The sequence below is a fragment of the Malurus melanocephalus genome, unplaced genomic scaffold (assembly GCF_030028575.1).
Source record: "Malurus melanocephalus ecotype Western Australia unplaced genomic scaffold, MMel_1.1 scaffold_550, whole genome shotgun sequence".
Taxonomy (NCBI): domain Eukaryota; kingdom Metazoa; phylum Chordata; class Aves; order Passeriformes; family Maluridae; genus Malurus; species Malurus melanocephalus.
This window is the reverse complement of record NW_026623782.1, coordinates 316,467-339,415: the sequence shown is the minus strand read 5'-3', so window position 1 is coordinate 339,415 and position 22,949 is coordinate 316,467. Positions and strand designations below refer to the sequence as shown.

The following is a 22,949-nucleotide window of genomic DNA, read 5'->3' as shown; positions in this document are numbered from 1 at the left end:
GTGCTCTGTTTAAAATGAATAAAAGGACCTGGTAAATGGCATTTGTTCTGTTCTGTGATGGCACAGCCAGGGAAAATGTAGTGTTCCCAGCTAAAAAATATTTTGCATATTGTGATGTGAATATTGTTTTTGACATTAAGGTTGTTCCACTCATTCAAGCGTAACTCACACTGAAAGCAAATGTAATTTTTGGTGCCTAATTATTGGCAACATGTAAAACTTTTTAAACTACTTMATTTTAAATTTCACTTTCAGAAATTTTTTCAAATAAGAAAAAAAAGAGCAAATTTTCTAGAAAAGGTAAGAGTCAAATCATAAAGAGAGAACTTGAGKTTTTTATTTATTTATTATTATTTTTGCATTTTGAATGAAAGAACACAGGGCAGCAGAACTTTCCCACTCAGTTTCTCTGCCAAAWTTTTTCTAGAATGACTGAATTAAATCTGTTTTGGAGCAGAGGACATATTGTTAGGAGTGCTATGTTTCCCAGCACTTCTCTTTTAGAAAAAAAAAAAATGTACTGTAGAATCCTTTTCCTCGGCTTGTGAATCAGTTACCAGGGGATATTTTGCATGCTGTTCCTAAGGACTGTGTGGACCTTCACTGAGTCCAGAGTGTCATTTTCTGTCCTGTGGAATCTTGAAGGCRTCAGCAAGCATCCTCCCATGTCTGCTCCTGCGTTTTGAGAGGAGACCAAACTAGTGAGGTCAATACCACACAACGAGACCCTGGGTTTGTTTGTCATTTTATAACTGCTAATTAAGTRTCTGTGAATATGACCATTAAGAGCTCCCAGAAACAGTAACAGAGGCTTATTGATTACACAAATATCTATTACCWTTGTTTCTGACTGAACAGAGTAAACTTTGTATTTAGAGCTTTTCCAAACATCAACTGGCAGAAAAAAGTATTTCTTCACAAAGTTAGATGTCTGCAGGTGATCTCTGCAGTGAATTTCTTGTTTTTCTTGCTCTGTTCAGTCACTGTAGTTGGAGTATTATTTTCCTTCTTTTACAAAATTTCCACTGAATTACTTATAAATTCCACCAGCAGATCTCCATTCACAGAAACACATTAATTAATTGATAGCCACTTCAGAAATKAATGCAAGAGTTATTTGGTTTCTCTTCTTATTTCCAGAACAGAGATGCTGAAAAGTCATTATCCCCTTTGATATATGTRCATTTTTAGTGATCTGTTCCCCTAAACGTAATAAAATGCTAGAAGAGATAGACTCAAGGTGGCTCGAATAGGCAAAAGCAAGGCTCTGTTGGGTGTTTTCCTTGGCTGATAAACCTGATTTTTGTGGGGAACTGACATGTCATTTACACACCAAATGGGTGATGGAATAAGAATCACACTGCAATAACTGCATTTACTCATTTTGTGTGACTTCAGCTGCAGTCTTCAGGGAGCTTATTCCACATTTTAACAAGCAAAGCATTCACAACAACAGAAAACTAGAGGGTTTGGCTTTCTACATTTTTAATTGCTTGTAAAGAATAACAGAATGAATGTTGGTATTTTCAAGAGGAAGAACTAGTGTTTGTTTTATGTAAAACTGACAGAAGCATAAATGATGTTGAAATGATTCTGTTTAGCCCAAAATTCTGACATAGAAAGTACTCTGTGTCCATATACTCCAAGTGTTCACATAAAAGACACTGGAACCTGCCACTTTTTACCAGATTTACTGGAAAATTATTACTATTGAAAGATTATAAAGTTCCTTGAGTTGTAGTTTTGACAATGATATTATAAAATTTCTGTGAGGAAATTAGTAACTTGTGGAGTAGTGCATATTTAATTTYTAGTCCCTCTTTGATTACATTTTGCTTGTTTCATTACATTCTGTAGTTCATTTAATTCTGCAGCCTCTGAAGTTAATTTCTGCTTCAATGTCTGTCTGGTACAATAAGTCATAAAGCAGTGGTTATTTGCTGTCAGGATTGTTGAATTGCTTTCTTGATGCTGTAGGTAGGGTTCCTTAAGTCATCATTCTTCTTGAGTTACTYTCAGCACAATCAGCTATTTATATGTTTCAACTTGGATTCTTTGGCTAAAATCAAAATAATTTTCTACACAAAAGGTATTTTGYGGAAGCAAAATATTTTAGCTCAGATTGAGGTGATTTGTAAAAGATATTAGCAAGATTGCAAAGAACTCAAAATTTCAGAAAATTCTTGAGTTAGAGCTTCTCTGGTGGCCTGGGTTTAGGCTGAACCCTGCATAATTCAGTTCATGATATGGACAGCATTCGCAGCACAAGCAGAAATTCAGTACTTAGACTCATAGTTCTTCTTTCAGTATGTGGCATAGAAAAATAAGATAAAATTGCATGGACTCTTTAAAAGCCTTAACTACTTGCATGGCATTTCTTGACAAATTTGTAGATTATTTAGTTCTCTGAGGCAGCTTTGCTTTTTTTTCCTACATTATTTCCTTAATTCACCACAAATCTTCCCATTCTTTTCAATRAATGAAGTAGAGGTCCTATTGACTTATCCTCACCGCAAGCCTTTCCTGTGCTCAAAAGCAGTATGTGCCAGAAAATTAGAGATATCCCTGCAATTTATGTGCATTTTATCTGAAATAATGTTCATAGTTAGAATTATTCTGCCATTTCCTAATGTTTAGCTGCTTATCTTTACAACCTTTACAATATATTCTCATTATATTATTTTGAATATAAATTAAATCCCATGGATTTTTATTGACACRTACTTAATCTTATCTCATAGTTATGTCACTGAAATAAGTATATTTTCACACCTTCACCAAGCAYACTGAAATAGAATTTTCCAATGCAAGTCTGTAAAAACATTTTTGTTGGCAAATGAAATCCTTGTATATGCTGATTCAAGAGTCRAGAATGGGATGAGATGTGTGATCCTTTAAGCACTAGCACTTTATTAATCAGACCCATTCACTTTTACAAAATGGATTTCACAGGTTTGAAATGCATTTCTGTAAAGCTTTTGAAGGTGAGGGAGAGAGAGGTTACTGCTGGTGTCAGTGGCARTAGAAAGAATATAAGCCCCAATCTCATGATTAACAGCACTTAATCAGAACAGTTTATTCAGGAAAGGATTTCTGTGCCAGTGGAAGAGCTGTGGTTCCCTTGCCACAGCCCTCAATTTGTCTTTTCCTCTGGTGGGTGAGAAGTAAGTAGTGATGAATTTATTTTCATTGTCCTCAGTATTGCATTTAAAAGACTACATTTCTCTCTCTAAATATTCATATCTAATTTTAGTGCTGTCAGTGAGATTAGTTCACGAAAGGATGTTGACATCACCTAAATTGCACCAGTGCTGACATTTAAAGAAAATCTAGAAAATCTGTGCTAAGTGCAACATATTTGGATATTCCTGCTTGTCACCAAAGCTGTAGAGTTGCAATTAGAGCAAAATTGTTGTGCTCAAAGAAGTTAACATTTTAATGCTTGTTTGTTAATTTATGCCAGATCTTATGCAAGATCAAACTGTAATTTTGATAGAAGGGTTTAGAACTGGTACTAATACTCTGTTATTAGTGGTGTGGCTGTTACTTCAGACAACCCTTTCTAACGTGTGGGGTGAGCATGTTTTATATTTTGTCGTTGCTGGAAAGAAATCTGTGGCTCATATGTGTAAGAATGATCAAGCAGCTACTCATGACAACATCAGAATAATGGAACAGAGTCCAACTCTTGGCCCAGCAAATGACAGCCCCAGAACCACCCCATGTGCTTGAGAGAGTTGTTCTCCTTGAACTCAGACAGGCTTGGAACTGTGACCACTTCCCTGGGGAGCCTGGTCCAATGCCCAAACACCCTCTGGATGAAAAATCTTTTCCTGATATCCAATCYAAACCTTCCCTGCTACCTCAGAGTCTCTCTGAGTRCRTGTSTATGTACATAATTCAATTTAATGARCATGGTTCTCGATCCCTCTCCTATTGACCCCTGTCATCTCATACTCTAAGTAATTAAAGTGYTTTTCTTAATAGACATCCTCTTTCCATCATGGTTGTATTGTTGTTTAGGCTGTAGATCCAACTGGAGATTGAAATCATGGAATACTAAAAGCATTCCTGAGCAGCATCAGTACTCTGTGCTGCTTTTTGTAGCAGAGAATCACAGAACAGTTTAAAAAGAAATGCTGTCTTCATTTTGAGAGTTTAGACATGTCAGCATAGAATTAGCAATGCTTCATCCTYCTCTACAGTSCTTAAAGCAAGGCAAAAAGAGAGGTAGAAACATTTTCAAATCTAAATTCCTCTCAGGGTTATCTGAGGACAGATGTTTTTCACACTCCAGACTTTCACGTAGGTTTTGTTTAAAAGTTTAGCCATTACTGGTCAGGACTGTGTGCCCACACACTGAAGTTTATGTCTCCCTGGAGACTCCTAAGACCTTATTTTTTTTTCTTTTTTTTTTTTTTTTTTTTTTTTTACAGGTGGAAGAATAAATTCTGCATTTGACATTACAAGTTGCAGAGGTTTTTTTGAAAATACATAGCTCACCTCTCTATTTCAAGTTAAAAAATCAGCATCTCAGGTTCATGGTGACTTAAAGCCAGACCTCTCACTGAGCCAGACCTCAACCTGGGGGGCTGTCCCTGGCAGGGTCAGGATCAGACCTTGTGAGGGGAATCAAACACATCCCCAGGCAGGGCCATGGGAACAAGCTGAGCTTGGTCCAGGAGGTCAGTCTGTGGTCAGGGCCAGGCATCTGCCCAGGTTCAGAGCTAGCCCTGAGGTTCAGCCAGCAAACTTTGAGGAGAAAAGATATTTTTGGGACCCTGATCCAGGTGGAGTTTACTCATCCCTCTCCCCAGTTTGGGAAAATTGGTTACTGTATATTTCTGTTTGGGTGTTGTTTGTTTGGTTTTGTTTTTTTTTTTTAAATTCAGGTGATCCATCAGATTAAAAAAAAAAAAAAAAGACTTATTTTATTTTGCATTTATTTACATTTGTTTACATTACAAAGCTGTGTGGGATGGGACACTGAACAGACTGATCTATTGGGTGGCATCCCTGTCCATGGTGGGAGAGGAGTTGGAACTTGACAATCTTCAAGGTCTTTTCTAAGTCAAGCCATTCTATGATTCTGTGATACATTAATTTATGTATTATAAATTTAATATATTAATATTTTCCATTCTAGAAAAAATTAGAAGACTTGAATGCTGACTGGAAGGCAATACACCACTTAATTCGGCAACTAAAGGAAAAGCCAGCATTAGCAGCRTTTGGCCATCTATCTTCAGGTGTCTGTAAGTGCTTCAATATATTTGTTTCTTAAAATTAATTACAAATCACACATTAAAATGAAAATGACTGAAGATGGTCAAAATTAATTCTGCATCCTTAAAAGTGTTACTATGGCATTAAAGTGTTTTTTTTTTTATCACTGCCTTTCTATTTTATGCAAAGTACTCAGAAGACAAATTAGATTATTCTTTGATGAAAATGTTGCAGAATGCTTTTCCAATTATTACTGTTTCAAAGTAATTTCTCTTATATTCCATGAAGAGGTGAGATTTTTMCTTTCTACATGTACTAATGGAGGAWATACTACAAAGGGAGATGAATTATTTAAATTAAAATATAATAATGCTATAGGTCAAGTATCTGTAAATTAGTAACATTCTGAAATTCTGAAATTTTTATTACTGACAGGGCAATAAAGTGAGACTTTCAAAAACAAGTTTGTGTAGTCATAGAAAAGGTCACATGACAACATGGTAGGAGTAATTCTGCAGTTAAACATTAAGTCTGTGTTACACATCTCTTGGTGTGTTGCATTCATGTACACACAACAAGACACCTGATCTCCATTTCATTTAAATTATTTGGACAATATTTATGTTAGATGCTTCTCATATGTCTTTGCTCCTTCTTGTTCCCTATGAGAATTACAAATTCTTTTTTTCCTCCTTGATAAATGGATTTTATATCCCAGTGCTTTCCTTTGAAATGTAGTGATTAAGCATAGATGAAAAAGAAATGTGTAATGGAAGCACTGTGGTCAATCTGAGTTTCTAAAGTCTTTAAGATGCTTGACTTGATATTGAACCATTTCAGTTGATTGAATGAAGAATGTTACCTGTACAATTTGGAAAACCACTYATCATATGTGGGAGCAGAAGGAACTCTGTCCCCCCAACCCCTATCAGATTTCCTATAACTCAGGCTAGGATATAGCTGAAGTAGTCACTGGGGATTGGATTTCATGTGGGATGTTGATCTCTCTTGTTTTTARCATGTTTTAGTGGGTAACATAAAAGAAAAGCTTAAATTGGAGATTTCTCTACCTTCTACTAGTAGAAGCAAAGCACTAGTACTAGTACTAGCAAAGCAGAAAAAACATTTTCTTCAGAGAAGTACATGATTTCTCTGTAGAGAGAGATTCCAGAAATTTTGGTATCAGAAGACAATCTGACTCCTGCCCAAATAACACAAATGACTTCAAGCAAAGGACGTGTCTTACTTGTGGCCTGTTGAAACTGAGTTAAAAGGAGCTATTGTTTGGCTTTAGTCCCTTAGAACTGCTGTGGTTCCAGGGGAAATTATTTCAATTTTCTAAAAAGAGCCAAATATCATTACTACATTTGAAGACTAGTAGTACAACATTATTCTTGCTTTGCATGATTTTGTTCCAAGACATTCTATAGAAATTCATATTATAACATGGGTGAATGAGGAGACATGTAATCACTTTTTGCTGTGCTAAACTTGCTGTGTCAGTTTTCTGTGTGAGCAGGTTATGTCGGGTTCCAGAGGGAAGGAATGTTGACAAGTTGTGTATTTGCTGTTACAAAAGAAATTATAATAATGAAACAAAAGCAAGAACACGGAGTAGTAATGCAATATATTCTTATATTACCTCTTCTCTAGCTGAAAAATTGCAGAATTACTCACCTTAATGCAAGATGTAGTCTCTGACTGCTAACRTTTCTGAGACTCTGCAGATGGAATWATACATGCAGAAAATGAATGCTGTGGTGTTCTATAAAGGATTAAGCAGGAAGTAAGAWTGATTTCCCTTCCATTGTCAAGAACACTTTAAATTTGAACCTGTGCTTGTAGCACTAATTCATATTTTTTTCTTTATTTGAGTCAGTTTATTGTGATCACATCATTATAGGTGTATTGACATAGAACTGTAGAGTTCAGAAGGGACCTGGGGAGGCAYCTATTCCTCTTGCTCAAAGCACAGTTGATTAGTGCAGGTTGCTCAGGGTCATGTCCAGTCAGGTTTTTAATACCTCCAAGGATGGAGACCCTACCACCTCTCTGGGCAACTTTTTCCAGTGCTGAGCAACTCTGACAGTAAAAAAAAAAAAAAAAAAAAAAAAAAAAAATTCTTCATCCATTTAAATAGAATTTCTAGTATTTCAGGTTTTGTATGGTGCTTCTCATCCTGTCACTGGGCTTCATGGAAGGCAGTCTGGATCTGTCTTCTTTACTCTCCCAATCATGTATTTAAACACATGGATATGATCCCCCTGAGCCTTTTCTTCTCCAGGCTAAGACAGCAGGTTTCCACAAAGATGGGAAATTATATCTGCTGCTGCTAAGGTATTTTCATATTTCATTAAAAAAATGGGAGGACAGGAGGTAAGAAATTGAATGCCATTGGTCTAACCATTCTCTGCTATAAGTTCTGCAGTTATTTTAACCACTTATGTTATAGGTTTTTTTTTTTTTACCTTGTTTACTCTGTGCTGCTGACTCTCATGAACCATTGGGACTCAAACTGGCTATGGGAGAGCCAGCTTTAACCAAGCCTCCCAAAAGCTAAACAATCTCATTCAAGCTATTTCTTAAAGAAAGATGCACAAAATTATTTCAGAAGGATTTTGTGAAGCAATAGCAGTATTCCCTGTTGATAATTATTCACTTCCTGATYCTATAGAGGCTTTTAGGGACATCAGGACTGAATAATGTTGACATGTATTTGAGACCAGGGAATGAAGATGTAACTGGCTCATCTCTACTGCCCTGTCAAGTATCATTTGGTCTGCTCTGGCTACAAGGACTCAGACAGAGAGTCTTAAAAAATTCCATCTGGTGGCTGTTACAGAGTTAAAGAACCCTGGTTATAATTATTTCTCGGTCTGCATATTAGAGTTTCTTCAGCAGAAGCACTAAAAAAATAGTCCTTAATATTCCACCAGTCCAGAGTGCCCTCAGGCATAAGGAACAAGAACTACTTCTCCAGCTCAAAAAATGTACTTAGCTGAAGGGTATGACTAAAACCTTAGCAAAGATTGACTTGCAAGATAAGATGAATCAGGAAGAAAATCACACTTGCTATCTGTACTTGACAGGATAACGTGAAATGGTGTGAATGTCTCTATCCAAATACCTTGATGCATTTGCTTAGCCAGCAGTTTGGAAACATTTTAAAAAGAGAGACATGCAGTTCTGGAATGTGCTTTTCCAGGAGGGAGAGTTTTTAATAGCCTTATTAGCATTCATATGAATTATTTTTCTTCTTTTGTACCGAAGGGCTATCACTGTGTTTACTTAATTAGTTAAGTAAAGGTATATATTGCTTTGCAAACGCTTCTGAATTCATCATGGGGTGGGAAGCATTCCTGACTTTTCTGGAGAAAGATATTTCCCATAATTTGCCTTCATTCAAGTAACATGCCAGGGGAAAATTTTGATCACTTTTATTTTGAGCTACCTTGAAAATACAGTTTCTTTAAATGGATGTGTATTTATTTTCAGTTATGCTGTACATGAAGTTGTTGAAATCTTAAAAATAACTACAGATGAATACAACTGAAAGTACTCAGACTGAAAGTACTCAATTAATTTTACATTTTACATGTTCAACTAATGAAACTGTGAGCAATATATTATATTAATACTCTTGCAGTTTAACTCATTCCATGAGCAGTACTCTGTACAAGCAATTTCATTTTCTTCTGACTGCATACGCAGGTTTTGTCCCTTTTTTGTCTTTTTTTTTTTTTTTTTTTTTTGAAATGCTTATCAAGTAAAACAAAAACCTGTGACTGTAAAATGACAAAAAATAGTTGAGTGAGAATCAGTATCAATTACAACGGTGAAAATTCTTCTGAAATTAAGTAGAATTTGTCCTTTTAAACTTTTAAAGTTATCAATCTTATTTTGGAGCATCATTTGTAGCAGGTCTGGAAAAGGAGAAAGAAAATAATGATTTGTGCTTCCCTGTACAAGGTAGGAAGGCTTTTTAGGATGTAGGATGGATAAGGAGGAATGGGAGGGGAGTGAGGTTTCCTGCTGAGTCCATTAGATGTGGGTGGTAACRTCAGGGCTGTGAGCTGCAGTAAGTTCACCAGCAGCAATGCTGGTGAAGAGAATTCATCACTTATTAATCCCACTATTCAGCTGGGGTGTAGGAAAAAGATTCACAGCAGTMAGAGTTGATAACACTTTGAATCTTGAAGTTTGAATTAAAACAGTTCTATCTGTGAATCTGGGGAAGCTAGCGACAGCAGAATTTTGTGTGCTTGTCCTTTGGTATTTTAGTTGCAGGAGCATAGTAGATCTCCTTCTGCTTGGAAAGTTTAGTTTGTGTTTTATTTCTCTGTGAAGCAGGTCCCCACCTGGGCTAGGCATGCTGTGTTTATCTAGGCTTGTAAGGTCATATACAACAGTTCTTGAAAAATATCACTGTTACTCTGTGTATGCACCGCTGTGGCTTCATGTGGCTGGAATTCATATTCCCTGCTCACAATTCATAACCTAAGAAATGTGTACTGGTGCTAGTAGAAATACATCATTCATGAGCCTGTAGGTTTTGGAGGAAACTTAGCAGTAAACAAAAGCATGTATGTGAAAATATATGCATACCTTGATGAAATAAAATTTAAAACYAAAATCCAGTGACCTCAGAAGCTGAAAGTGCTTCTGTAGTGCTAATGGCTGTATTATATGCATCTGGAAATTTCTTTTATTTTCATAATAAATGCATAGTTGAGTTATTTATTATTCTGTATGGGTTACTTCTAAGATAGAGTGATGTACAGATACACATAACAGTATTCTGCATTATGAAGACTGCTCTGTTAAATCTCTAATATTTGGTTTAATATTTTCAGTGGGGATGAAGGATTCTTTCTTTAGGACATGATAACCATTGAAATATATTCATTTCCATGGAATTCAGAGCTGGATTGTGTACTGTTCCATTGTCTCTTTAAAAACAAACAGTTTGTGTTTAAGAGATAATCAGGAGACAATGACAAAAATGTAAGAAACAAAATGACAACAGCTAGCTCTGGGCAAAAATGCACAATAGATGCATTTTCTTTTTTGTCATATTTCATAGCTAATGTGCTCTGAAGCAGTCATTGTTTATGTATTGTGCTCACTGTTTGAGTGAACACATATGCTGTAGTTCAGAACTGCTTCTCAGAATTTCCAAAAGCTAGTCTTAAAAATCCTTGTGCACCTGAGAATGCTACAATATGCATATTCAGAGGGTGAATCCCAAACAAATGTACAAATCAGATATTTGAGTGTCTGTATTGTTTATAGCAGCTGGCATAATATAATTGAGATAGAATACTCAATTCCTTGGGAAGGACAGAACAATCCATGGATGTGTACATCTACAATGTTTTCAGTACTAATGGACACCTCTGTTGATATTTAAACTCGTGTTGCAAATAGTCTTCACYATTTGAAAGAACTTTGCTCTCAGCCATTAAAATGCTTTTATGAGGGACGTATAGATACTTAATTTTTTTGCAACCATTGTCCAGAGAGTTGAACTGCTAAAAATTCACAGGGTCTAACTGTTGGGAGAAGTAGTTCTACACTGAATTAGAAGGCAGTGCYACTGCCAGTAGTTCATTTTGGTTCACTTTAGTTTTAGGACATCAGTAAAGAAGACCACTACCATGAGTTGTAGAGGAGAGAGAAATGCCATTTCCAATAACAGTAATGTCTAAACTACATAATTTCTGATACTTCTACATGTTGACTCTAAAGGAAATGTATTTTTAATTGTAACTTTTTAATTTGGTTTAACTCTATGAAATGTTTTACAAAAATAAAATGCAAGAGAGAAATAGAATAGATCAAAATGCATTGGGGACATACCACAGAGCTCTTAAATCATTAGAGAGCAGTAACAGTAGATTCCTCCTTCCGTCAGCTGGCCTAAAAAAAGTTGCTCACTATTGTATAAAGTGGATTAGTAAAGGAATAGATTAYTGTATTTACCTTTTATTTTGGATGAAGGAATAAATAATGGTATATATAAATAATTTTAGTAGCCTTGGGTTTGAGTCATTTTACTTTACAGACTTCTGCAGTAAAGAGGTTCAGAGTTGCCAGCCTCAGATGGCCCTATCTTGTGTACATTGCCACATAATTGTTTTCCCCTTTGTATTCAGGAAAGAAGTGTCTAATTATTCCATACAATTTCCATTAAGAGCCTTGGTTTTTTTACTTCTCTCATATGTGACACATCTAACAAATAAAAATATGGCACAAAACTGAATCTGCTACCACTTGACTGGAGATTTTTCAAGGTCAGGACCCAGTTTCACAAGCAGTTCTATTTTTCCATACAGCTGACATCAGACACAAGCTGAAGACAAACTTGTCTAATAAAGCTTTCAGATTCAATTTTCTCTCTGCATATAGCTTCAGGAATCTCTGGAGGTCATTCACAGCATGTGCTGTAACACCAACAGGGAGAAGTAATGAAAAGCATCTATATAAAAAGCTGACACTATGCCTTCCGAGCTGCATGAATAAAAACATAATAAGCAAGTTTAGAAACACAAATCTCTGTTATTCTCAGAATTTCTATTTTGATCTTTATAACATATCTTGATTTGAGGATTCCTTTCTGGATTTTCTGACAGGTGAAAAATACATGCAAAATGYACTTAAGCCACAAAAGCCCAATTTGAATAAAACCAAAGGTTACACCTTTATATTTAACATCCTATTTCAGGGATCTTGCAGTAGGTTCCCCTGCTAAAGATCTGTAACAAACAGGTGTGACAGTGCAGTTTACAAAAGGAATGTGAACTTCAACTTGGTTTTTTTTTTCAGGTCTCAGCTGATTCAATAAAACTCACTCTGGGTTGCTAAGAATTTTTATTGTACTCATATCTATGATTAAACATAAATCAGAAAGTCAAAACAGGATTTGGCTGTTTTGCTGACATTAAAGATAACATGGAACCAGGTCTACTTTTTTCTATTCTGTTACAAGTTGTTGATGCACAGCTCTCAGGATTTATGATGTAAATAATATTAGTGTTATCATCAGTCTTTCAAAGGACCACATTTTTCTATTCCATTTTTAAAATATGACCTGGTATTTTCTTCTGAGGAACAAGCTTTCCAGCTTGTTTTCTGTCATTTAATGTCTTGATCAATAGTTAGCAGCAGCTGATTTGCCTGATTTATTTTGATTAAATCCCATGAAATGTAAATGATAGCATACTTTAGAATTCTTCAGACTGTTATTGATGACCTATATCAGGTGAGAGCACAGAACTAGGTTACAGTTATGGTTGGACTTTTTAATATGATTGCCATAAACCTGGTAACAGAATCCAATTATGGAAATAGAAAAAAAAACGTAGCAACTCTCATTTTAAAAACATAGATAGAATCAAGAATTTAGGTTAGTTTATTCCGGATATGGAAAAGGGAGTAGAGTTAGCAGAGTTCCTAGCAAAAGAGTAGCCATAATAAAATGATAGTTAATGCGCTTTTTTCAGGTTTTTTAACTAAGTTTCTAACTTTCCATATTTAAGTCACTTTTCTTTTATAATGTTTTAACCATACACTCTCTCTCTMCCCCTTTTTTTTGCTACAACCCAAATTACTGTGATATCTGAGTATCCAGATAACATCATCCTGCAAATAGCAGTAATCTCTCTATTCTGTTTCTTTCTGTACAGTAATTAGGCCCCTATTGACAACTACATTGTGTGAAAATCTCTTCAATTTGCTAGAATAATAGGAAGTGATGGGTCATTCTGCACACCATCTTCTTGACCTGCCTGTTCTTTGTTGACTTTCTCTTTAAAAGAGCAAAGCAAGCCAGCTTTTCCTCCTAAAGGGAGCAGTGCTCTGTGACATCCTGGTCATGCCCTACCTGAGTCTTTGACATCSTTCCTTCCTAATGTTTCTGTTGTGGATGGAGCTACCACAGAGTTGGGTCTRCTCGACAGAGAAACAGCCAGCCAAAGAGTGTGAGCAGAGTGGAGAACACAGGGAATGAGGAACAAAGCTCACAATAACTTCCAAAGTTTCTGCTCTAGTCAKAGGGCATGAGATGACGACAGAAGGTCTTGCTCCTTAAACTGTARAAGGCTAAAATGAGGAAAAGATGGCAAATGATGACCTCTTCCAGTCCAGTTGGAAAATTCTTTATTCTGGTTTAAGTGAAGTTTGTCACTGAAGTGTCAGACTGCCATCTTTGTATCAGTGTGGAGTAGCTGGGGAACATGTAGTGATGGAGATTGCAGGAAGAGATTTGTGTTACTGATGTTTTCTTTAACAGCAGATTAGTGGTCAGACAACACATGTCTTCCCTAAGGCAATTCCTCTTAGGGTGACACTAAAATAGCTGGAAAAACATTAGAGGGTAGTTAGAGCTGATAAGTAAGCATTACAGCAAAAAACTTGGAAAGTTTTTCACAAAGTAGTGCCTGGCAAAATATTTTAACATTTCCGATGGAAGAACAGAATGTGCCTGTAGTGATTTCAGGAATTCCTTTGTCAGAAAAAAGGTGATGACATTTCCTTTGAACAGCTAGTTTTAATCCTGTGTAATTTTTTGCTTGAAGAATAAGAGTAGACTTGGACATTTTTGAATTAATTCTGAAAAGCTGTTGAATTATCTAGTAACTAAGCTCTGATTATTTCACAGCTTCTTCAAACTTGTTATATTTATTTTTTTTTATCTACAAGGTACCTAAAATTCCACTGGTTCCCTTTTATTTTGTATCTGTGTACAATTTTCACACCCTTTTTTCAGAGTTCCTCTTGGCTAAYATAGCAATTTATGCCTGCTAAATAAATATATAGATCTTACAAAAATTAGTAGAGGTGATTTTTATGAGACTGTAAAAGTTGGATCTCCTGGCAGTGCGGGTTTTTTGTTTTTTTTTTCCTTATATCAGAGTGTTAGCTGCCAAGATTCAGTTACATGCCAAGAGCAGTACACTGGAAATTTGAATAGTTTTCATATAGATTGAAACCCAATTGAAAGCTGCATACTAAATCAAGGAACTTGTTACTTTTACTGACAAAAGGAATACTGAGAGGTGCTTGCATCATTCGTGACAGATGTTGTCACAACGTTTTTTATAAGGCAAGTATGTGAAAGAATTTGATTTTACAGCACCACAACTGCTGTAGTACAAAACATTCATTTTCATGAAACCCTTTTGTAACAACTGCTCACAGAAAAAAACGCTTATCCTTTGGGAAAAAAAAAAAAAAAAAATCCCTTGTGTATTGGTATAAATAATACTGCTTTTTAAAAAGGTATATGAAAGGTTCTTGGGCCACCTTTTCTCAGTTTCTGTCTACTTAATTCCCACATTCACTAAAAGTGATCCATTYATATCATAGCTCTTTGCTTTTCAATTTTTAGTGGCCCCATCAATCATGCTGAACTTTGCCTAAGGAAAGGYTCTTGGAGAATGCCATGACAATGCTATATTACTGAAAGGAGACTGAACTTTAGAGCAGTTTATCTTTCAGAAAGGTTTGAATGGAACAATAGGTCCAAGCAGATTAATGTTACCTCTGTTTACAGATATATATTGCAATCTTCGGTTGGTTTTGTGCTACCTGTCCCTGGTCATAGTCTAACTAGGATCAAATACTGCAAATTTAATGTTTTTTCCACCACATGTAGAGCAGTCACTTGAATTGTTTACATACACTGTGCCAGGATTATTCCCATGTATTATCTTCAGCTGCCTCCTTCCCAAAGCATTCTCTGTCATTACAYGATTTCCARTTTGGATTTTAAAGAGAAACTGAGAATATGGCTTTACAGACCACAGAGGAGTTGAGGTTGGAAGGGACTTTACAWTGAGTGAAAGACATATTGAAACCTTTTTCTATTGTGTTTGGAGGAACTTCCTACTAAAATTTAAGTTTGGATGCTGTTTATTAATCTAGAAATAGTGACATTTTAGAAACCATAATTTTTGTAGTTATTTTTCAAATGTGGCGGTACACATTCATTTCTAAATCTTTTTCTTTTCTCCTAAGGTTTTTAACCTTGACTTTCTTCTTTCTTTTGAACTTCTAGGGGGTCTTTAGTTTCACTCCCTCCATCCCACAGACTAATATAGACCTAAACTTTTATTAATAATCCTATAAACTATCAGCTTTTTTTTTTCTTTTGCCTGTAATAATTAAAATTATATATAATCCATAATGACTTGTTAGGAATCATAAAGAACTTCTAGAGGTAAAGGTAGCCTAGGCACTTAACTTGTATTTTAAACTGATGACAGTWACACATAATGTGAATGTTCCCTAAGTGTTCATGAAATTAAGCATAAAACTTTTACCCATTTATAGTCCATAAAAATTACCATGTATGAAATATGCCTGACACAGTTACCAAGTCATCTTTTTCTAGGAACTGTTTTTACTAAATATTCAAGGCTAAGAAAATCAGACATTGGTGTTGTATTAAAATAGAAAAAAGACTCACTTTGAAACATGATTTTTGTCTTTTAAAGCTGATTAAAATGTTAAGAAAATGTTAGCTCAGAGATACAATGYTCTAAGGATGCATATTTTCCACATTTGGAGCTGTGGGTGGAATTTTGTTGGCAATTTTTGATCAACATGAAGACTTATATTTTGAGTTCAGATCACCAGAAAAAAAAAAAAAATCACTTGCTTTCCAACTTCAAAGTTTGAAAAGTGGGCTTTTTTTTAGATAATAAATTTATATTATTGATTATATTCAATCAGAGCTCTGTTTGCCACTCTTATTTTGCTTTTGGAAATCCTTTGTGACCCGGAACACCTGGCAGGTTGCTGTAGCCCCTTGGAAAAAGTGCTSCTGGCAGTGAGCACCTTGCATGGAGGAGCTGCACTGAAAGGGAGAACTCAATGTACTCTCAACTTTATTTCCTTAACATTAAAGGACAGACAGAGATGAGACTATTAATTTAGCACCGGAACAAGTCTAAATAAATCAGAACTGTCTTTCCAGATCTCTCTCCAAGCAGTCTACTTGGAACTTAGGAATATGATCATGGATGCTCTAAGCCTGTAGAAAACTGGTTGCAATGCCACAGTATAAGAAATAAATGAATAAATAAAGGAAAAAATGCACTTTAGCAGCTGGCATAGCTTAACTTGTGTGCTGTTGTGGAGTTTAGTTGTTCCAAGTTCACAAGGATAAAGTGCTGGTAAGATGACACTGAAATTTCCCATGGAATAAGCCAAACCTGCCTGGTGTGCAGTGTCCCAGCCAGTGTAATGCTGATTTGCCCACTGAGGGAATATTCATTTGTTCTGCCACCAAAGTCAGTACTTCCTGTGTTAAAATAACAAATTTCACTGAGTGATGTTATCTGTACAGATATTCTACCTCTGCCTGCTCAGAGTGAGTAAAATGCAGCTGAGTTTCCGCGGCTAAAACAGGAGCAAAGTTTAGTGGGTGCATGTTGCTATTATTCTTTGCAGGAAGGATTTTAGGCTGGTCTCTCCCTTAACTGGTGCTGCTCACAATGGAACTAAAAACCYTGGTTAGACATGCAGATTGAATTAAAATCCACATCCAGTTACTGTGTTATTTTTTCTTAGTCAAAAAGCTTTGATCTGGTAGATGCAGTTATCTTTCATAATTACAACTTAAGCACCACTAAAAGATTCAGAAAGGTGGTTAGGAAAATTCCTGTTCTGGCAGTTCTGCTTAAAGACTGTAGCTTGAAAGAAGGTGTTTGAAGGGCTTTGAAGCTTTTGAAAATGTTKTCATTCTTCCTGTCTGTTCTGTTCCTGTTCAGTACCTAAATTAGGAGTTTTATTTGTTTTGAGTTGTCAGTTTGACCCTCTCTTGAAACACAACACTGACACAAGCAGAAAAAAAGAAGGAGGAGGGAGGGGGAATTCTTTCMTTACAATTGGCTTCATTCTGTTTTGGTTGGTTTTGCATTCAATATATGAATTTCATGACACATTCCAGTCATTCTCACTCTTCAAATTTAACACTACAGATAACTTTCAAGATGCAAAATTACCAACGTAGTCTCAACAATTTCATCCAGTGTATTTCAAAGTTCAAGAACAAGTTGAAAATCACACTTATTATTCTGTATTTTATTTTTCTTCTAGTGTTGTTCTGTGTTGTTTACTTCTTTGTTAAAGAGCAGAAAGTGCTAATGAGAAGTCATGTTAAAAACTTAATATTTGTGTGGTTTAATGTCTTAAATTCTAATTGTCCTTGAGGTTTTGTGGTTTATCATATCACAGAAGTGAACCACTATAACCCTTAAATAACCTGAAAGAATAAGTCCTTAATTGTTTTTATGATAGGATAGAATTTATTACTCAGATATTTGAGAAAAAAAATTATTCCAGTTCTGCAGGGGAAAAAAATCCCAAAAACAAACTAATAATAAAATGACCCCAGCAAAACCAAAAGCATCGAACTGTCCCCTTTGTGTCACAGAATCTGTCAGTTCAGTTCTGGATAAATTGTTTCAGAATGAGATCTGTTGTAACCTGTTGTGTACTTAACATTCATTTTTAATTGTCTATTAATTTTAGTTGCTCATTCATGCACTTCTGTTAAATGAACGGTCAAATCTATGCAAGCATAAAAAATGGAAATAAGGGATAGGTGCTGTCTCAAGTGGCATTTTTGTTCTGAGGGGAGATAAGTGTCAGAAGTGAAACACAGTGCAAACACACAGTTTTTGCAAATAATCTGATAACTCAAATATTCTAATGGTTAGTCAAAGTGGAACAGAGTATTACCACCCTTAGGAGATGATGGTAGACAGTGGTAGATCTTGAAATTTTTAGAGAGGATATTATAATGGTCTCTTGCACTTCTGCTAGTACCTTACAATCTCTTTTGTAATATTTCAAGTTTCTTGATGTGAAAAAACTACATAAAGGAAAAAACAAAAATAATCAAACAAAACCAAAACCAGCCAAAAGGAAAAAAAAAAAAAAAAAACAAACCACAAAAAACCTGTAAGCCAAAATCCAGATCAGTAAACCCATAGGCATTAGAAGACTAGAAACCCTTTTCTGAAATAGTTGCCACTAGGGGAAAAATAAATAAATAAACAAATCATTGGTGAACTCGTGATTGTGTACTCAGGCCAAAATACATGAGATGCAARGAGATGTCAGGCAGTCTTCTCAGATACCCTAAGGCTACTGATGGATGTCCCAGCTTAGAAAATTGTTCTTCAATGTACCTGAATACTCATGGTGAGAGAAATTTCCTCTGAGATTAGACAAATTCTGTTTAGTTTAATCTATGTGAATGCCGAATTAGGCAACTTTTCTGTTGTCTAAGAATCTCTGAAGCCACAGAGGCCTTGGATTTATGGACAAATTGTTGAACCTGACATGTTACCTGGATTTTCAGATTTCAAACAGACTTTGCTGTAATTGCAGGGGTAAAATCTGTTAGACTCTGAAAAGTAATAGCAAGGAAAAAAAAAAAAAAAAAAACCAGAACAAAATTAAAAACTTACTGTGCATGGGGTTAGACTCTTTCGGTGTTTTGGTTTGGTTTTGTTAAACGCAAGTCACCTCACAGGAAATGGATTTTCTCTACCCTGTAAGAAGACTGGGAAAAATGAAAAAAATCCCATCTCTGTCCTTTAGAAATTAATATTTGGTGGTTCAGTGCTGGAAAATGTAGAACACTCTCCACAAAGCTTTTATTTCAGCCTTCCTGGTTTTTACTCATTGCTGTTTCAACTATTGATTCAGATAGAGATTCTAAAGTGTAGGTATTTAGTCTCTTTTCTAATAGTACAGAATCTCAGTCAAGCCATGCTATGTGTTCTTCTGTTTTCTCTGTTTTAATATTTTTCTTCTTTGGTTGGTGTTTTTAAAAAATGAGAAAAAAAAGAGAAAATGCAACTTAGTATAGCCTCATCTGCAATAATATTGTAATTGTAATATGAGTAATTGTTTTTACTTGATTAACTGGAGGGCAAAAGTAGCCCAACAGTTCATAGCCATTTCTTTGTAAATAGTAAAAATCAATAGTTGAATTTCTGCATAATTTCATGTTCCATGCTCCTCTGTCCAATGGTATCTATGGTGGCACCTCTCATTATTTTTGCTGCAGAAACACAAACTGTGCTTCAGTGTTGTGTTCTTCCCCATTCCAGACAATGAATATTTTACAGATTATTTAAAACACATAGCTAATAGATCAGGAAAAAAAACACTAAGAAGAAGATATGTCTGTTTTCTCAAAAAAAGAAGGAAAAAAAACCTACAAATATCCAAATAATACCACATAATATTTTCAAGTTATGAAGCAGAAAGGTAAACAATTACTCAGAAATKAATTTCTGGTTGTATCAGCTTCCATATTGGCCATGGAGCCTGTGGACAGCATTTGGTGATAACAGTGAGAAGATTTTTGGTCTGAGAATTCCACCACTGCAGTGTGACTTGGACGCAGTGGAGGATAATTGTTTCTTGATGCATGGTCGTGCTGTGATATATTTGATAGTCCAACTAATTTTTTTCAATTTGTCTTCTGGCATGGCCACACTACTAGATTTTTGGAAATTACTCATGTATAGCAATYCTTCAGCAACATTTAGTGAGGAGTTCTTATTACACTATGAACCTTGCTAATGTTACCAGGTCCAGCTGATCTTTCAAGGATGGAATTTGAATATGCTGAGAATGCTGGATGTTAAGCAGATATCATAATGTGGAAAATGAGTTAATATTTTCTTTTAATTTKGATCTTCATCTTTTCAGTAGAGATAATATCAAGAAATAAGCTTATTTCTGTTTTACCCCTTCTACAGCATAAATTCTGAAATACTGAAATAAACATTTCTTCTAGTTCATTTATTCAGTAATTTTAGTGGTTTTTTTCTTTCAGTAACTCCTGGTGAAACTGTTGCTGTGGATACACAAACCAGGGTAACCAAGGAAACCACCACCTTCAAACCAGAAATGCCATCTTCTGTGCTTTTGGAGGTTCCAGCCTTGGCTGACTTCAATAAGGCATGGGCAGAACTCACTGACTGGCTTTCTCGACTGGATCGAGAGATAAAATCTCAGAGAGTGAAAGTAGGTGATCTTGATGACATCAACGACATGATCATCAAACAAAAGGTATGAGAAACACTGATTTTTCAAGTTGAAAGCCTCATGATCTTTATTCTGTATTAAATCCTTTCAACAAGGAACACAGGAGAGGTGATAGGTTGCAATACATCCAGTTGTCACTTCAGCTGTTTTATCCCATAAACACAATTATTGGATGAAATGTTTGGATAACTAATTGAGGAGAAAAGAAAGAGTATTTATGATTTTCTCTGGTATTTGAAGCAGACATCTATATTTCTATTGCTTGTGCTCTAAGGGTATGCAAGCCAACGGTTGAAATATAAACCTCATGAGAAAAAAAGGAATTGCGTAGTAAACTCCAGGCTGTCAGGAGGAAGGAGACCCTGTTTCATACCTTTTCTTGTGTAACTTCTCTAATAACTTTTGGGAGGCTTACATGCTGCTCTTGGTTTATCAAAGTCTCCTCAGTTGTCTTAAAGAAAAGAACAGCTCATTAATGCAATTGTTTTGTCAGCAAAACTGCATCACTGCATCACTTATCTTTGAAAACACAGAAAAATATGGAAATACATGTTTTGGGAGAAAAAAAGGATTAATTTTAGCTACTCAGTAGCAATAAAAGTACTTTTGTATGATGCAGCTCTAAAGTAATTACCTGCTATCCAGATTTAACATTGTTCAATATAAAAGATTTGCCCTGCCTGTGAAAAACTTTTCAGTGCTAAATTTCCATTCAGTTCAGTTCTAAACTGAGTTTAGGATTTCCTATTATAAGATTCTCTTGTTTTWTCTTGTCATCTTCCTCCTCTTAAAAAAAGAAATCTGATTTGCTGTAAAGAGTATATTGACATTTTTTCTCTTTGCTTAAACTAAAAATAGAGGGAGAAAAAAAGGTATACATTTTATTGAGACTGTACGGAGACATTTTATAAGAAAACATGCTGATGCCTCGTGGGATTAATTTTGCTTGTTTTCTTATATTTTCCTTTTCCCCCTGTGTTTTAAACTTTCTTTTTTTGAGAAATTTGGTTTTCTTTACCTTCTAGATGAAGAACATGTTAGTTTCCTCTTGATTAATGATCATAATATTTATTAAGTAGAATTATATTCTGCTTCATTAATTAAAATATCCTTCAAACAGAATGGATATGTTATAATAAGTGATCATTCTAGTGTCATCTACACAGGGCATTAGGCTAAAATAGCTGTTGTGTCATTTGAAAAGGTTGAGGGACAAAGAAGACTCGTTTACACATTATCTTTTAATCTTATTAAAAAAATTTTGGTTTTAAAATTTTATCTCGTCAAATACTTGGTTCATTTTTTCAGTTTTCTTACTTATACCTCAATTCARCATATTATTCTGGCAGGCAAAATCCATAGTTTGCTTCCTTCTGCAGATGTCTGTTACTTAAATATGAGATCAAATTATTAACTCYTCAGAATGTCAGTTAATGTTATACATGTTTTAAAATGAACTGCTTTGTATTTGCATTTCATCTTAGTTCAAGGCTAAAATATTTTAGCACTGCTGCAGTCTGTTCCTGGCTGGGTAGCCCTGTCTCTTTTTCTGATACCACRCTGTGCTGGTAACAAAACCAGCAGGAAAACTCTTTTTTGCCATGCTTACCTCTCTAATTGGCTGTGCAACAGAATGTGACATTTAATATATTCTCTGATGAAATGGAAGAACCAATGTCTATATATAGACTGAAGTTCTGTTAACTGTCTCTTTCTTCTCTAATGATCATCTTAATATCACTTAAACCATGGAAATGAATGTCATGAAATATTTCATTCTTCTTTGAAATCTATCACTGGATTATTGTGTGAGATTAGCACAGAGAATTTTCAAACCTGGCAAAGAATTTTTAAGTTTCTCAAAAGAAACACACCTACCCTGCTTTCTAACATGTAGTGTATCTGCAGCAGTCTGTGAGCTGATGCAGTTGGCGGTGTGGGTACTTGACTAATCCGAAAAGTCACGCCAGATATGATCTAAGTTGGAAATCCAAAAGTAGTGCTTACCTCCCCTGATCTGTATATTCTGTAGAAGATTATAGGGATATTTTTTTTCCTGTGGTTGTGATTTAAAAGTCATTGAAAGTCACTGTGCTGCACTGTGGTTTATTTGGAGAGTTTATTGCMTCTTTACAGGGATCTCAGTAAGATTTAATGAAAGTTCCATCTTCGTAGATTGACCTATTTTTTTAAATCAGTTTTTTGACTTTRGGTGTAAAATACCATCTAAACAGAGCCAACTTCTTCTCTCATAAAAATTCACCATTACAGAGATACATGCTTCAAGAARGCTGTTTTATTATAATACATCTCTAGCTGCTGCTCACCCAGAATTTAGAACACATCAAACAACTCATCTTGTTGTTGTGTTACCAAACTCTTACAGTTGTGAGGTTTTGCTTCCATTTCATATTTCATTYGAAGCAGAGAGAAATATTTCTAATAAGGAATTGCAATGTCAAAGCAAACATTTTAAAAGCAAAGAAATCCCACATCCTAGCAATGTATGTAACAGGCCATTTTCCAAACCACCCAGGTAAAAGTAAGTGACCTTAGGTTGTCCTTTTTTTCATAGCAGGATGTAATGTTGTTGAAGCTCCATCTCTGAGGGCATTTTGGTTAAGTTCACTTCAATCTGATTGTATCAC

At 35.3% G+C, this 22,949-nt stretch overlaps 1 protein-coding gene across 1 annotated transcript in view; it reads left to right on the top strand.

The window, feature by feature from the left end:
* The window catches only part of LOC130583047 (dystrophin-like), a 382,130-nt gene that overhangs the window by 45,329 nt on the left and 313,852 nt on the right, over positions 1 to 22,949 (top strand). The window contains exons 6-7 of the mRNA XM_057382115.1: positions 5,147 to 5,255; positions 20,090 to 20,325. Of these exons, the coding sequence (XP_057238098.1) occupies positions 20,164 to 20,325 (162 nt within the window). The 5' untranslated portion in view covers positions 5,147 to 5,255; positions 20,090 to 20,163. The remainder of the gene's footprint in view (positions 1 to 5,146; positions 5,256 to 20,089; positions 20,326 to 22,949) is intronic.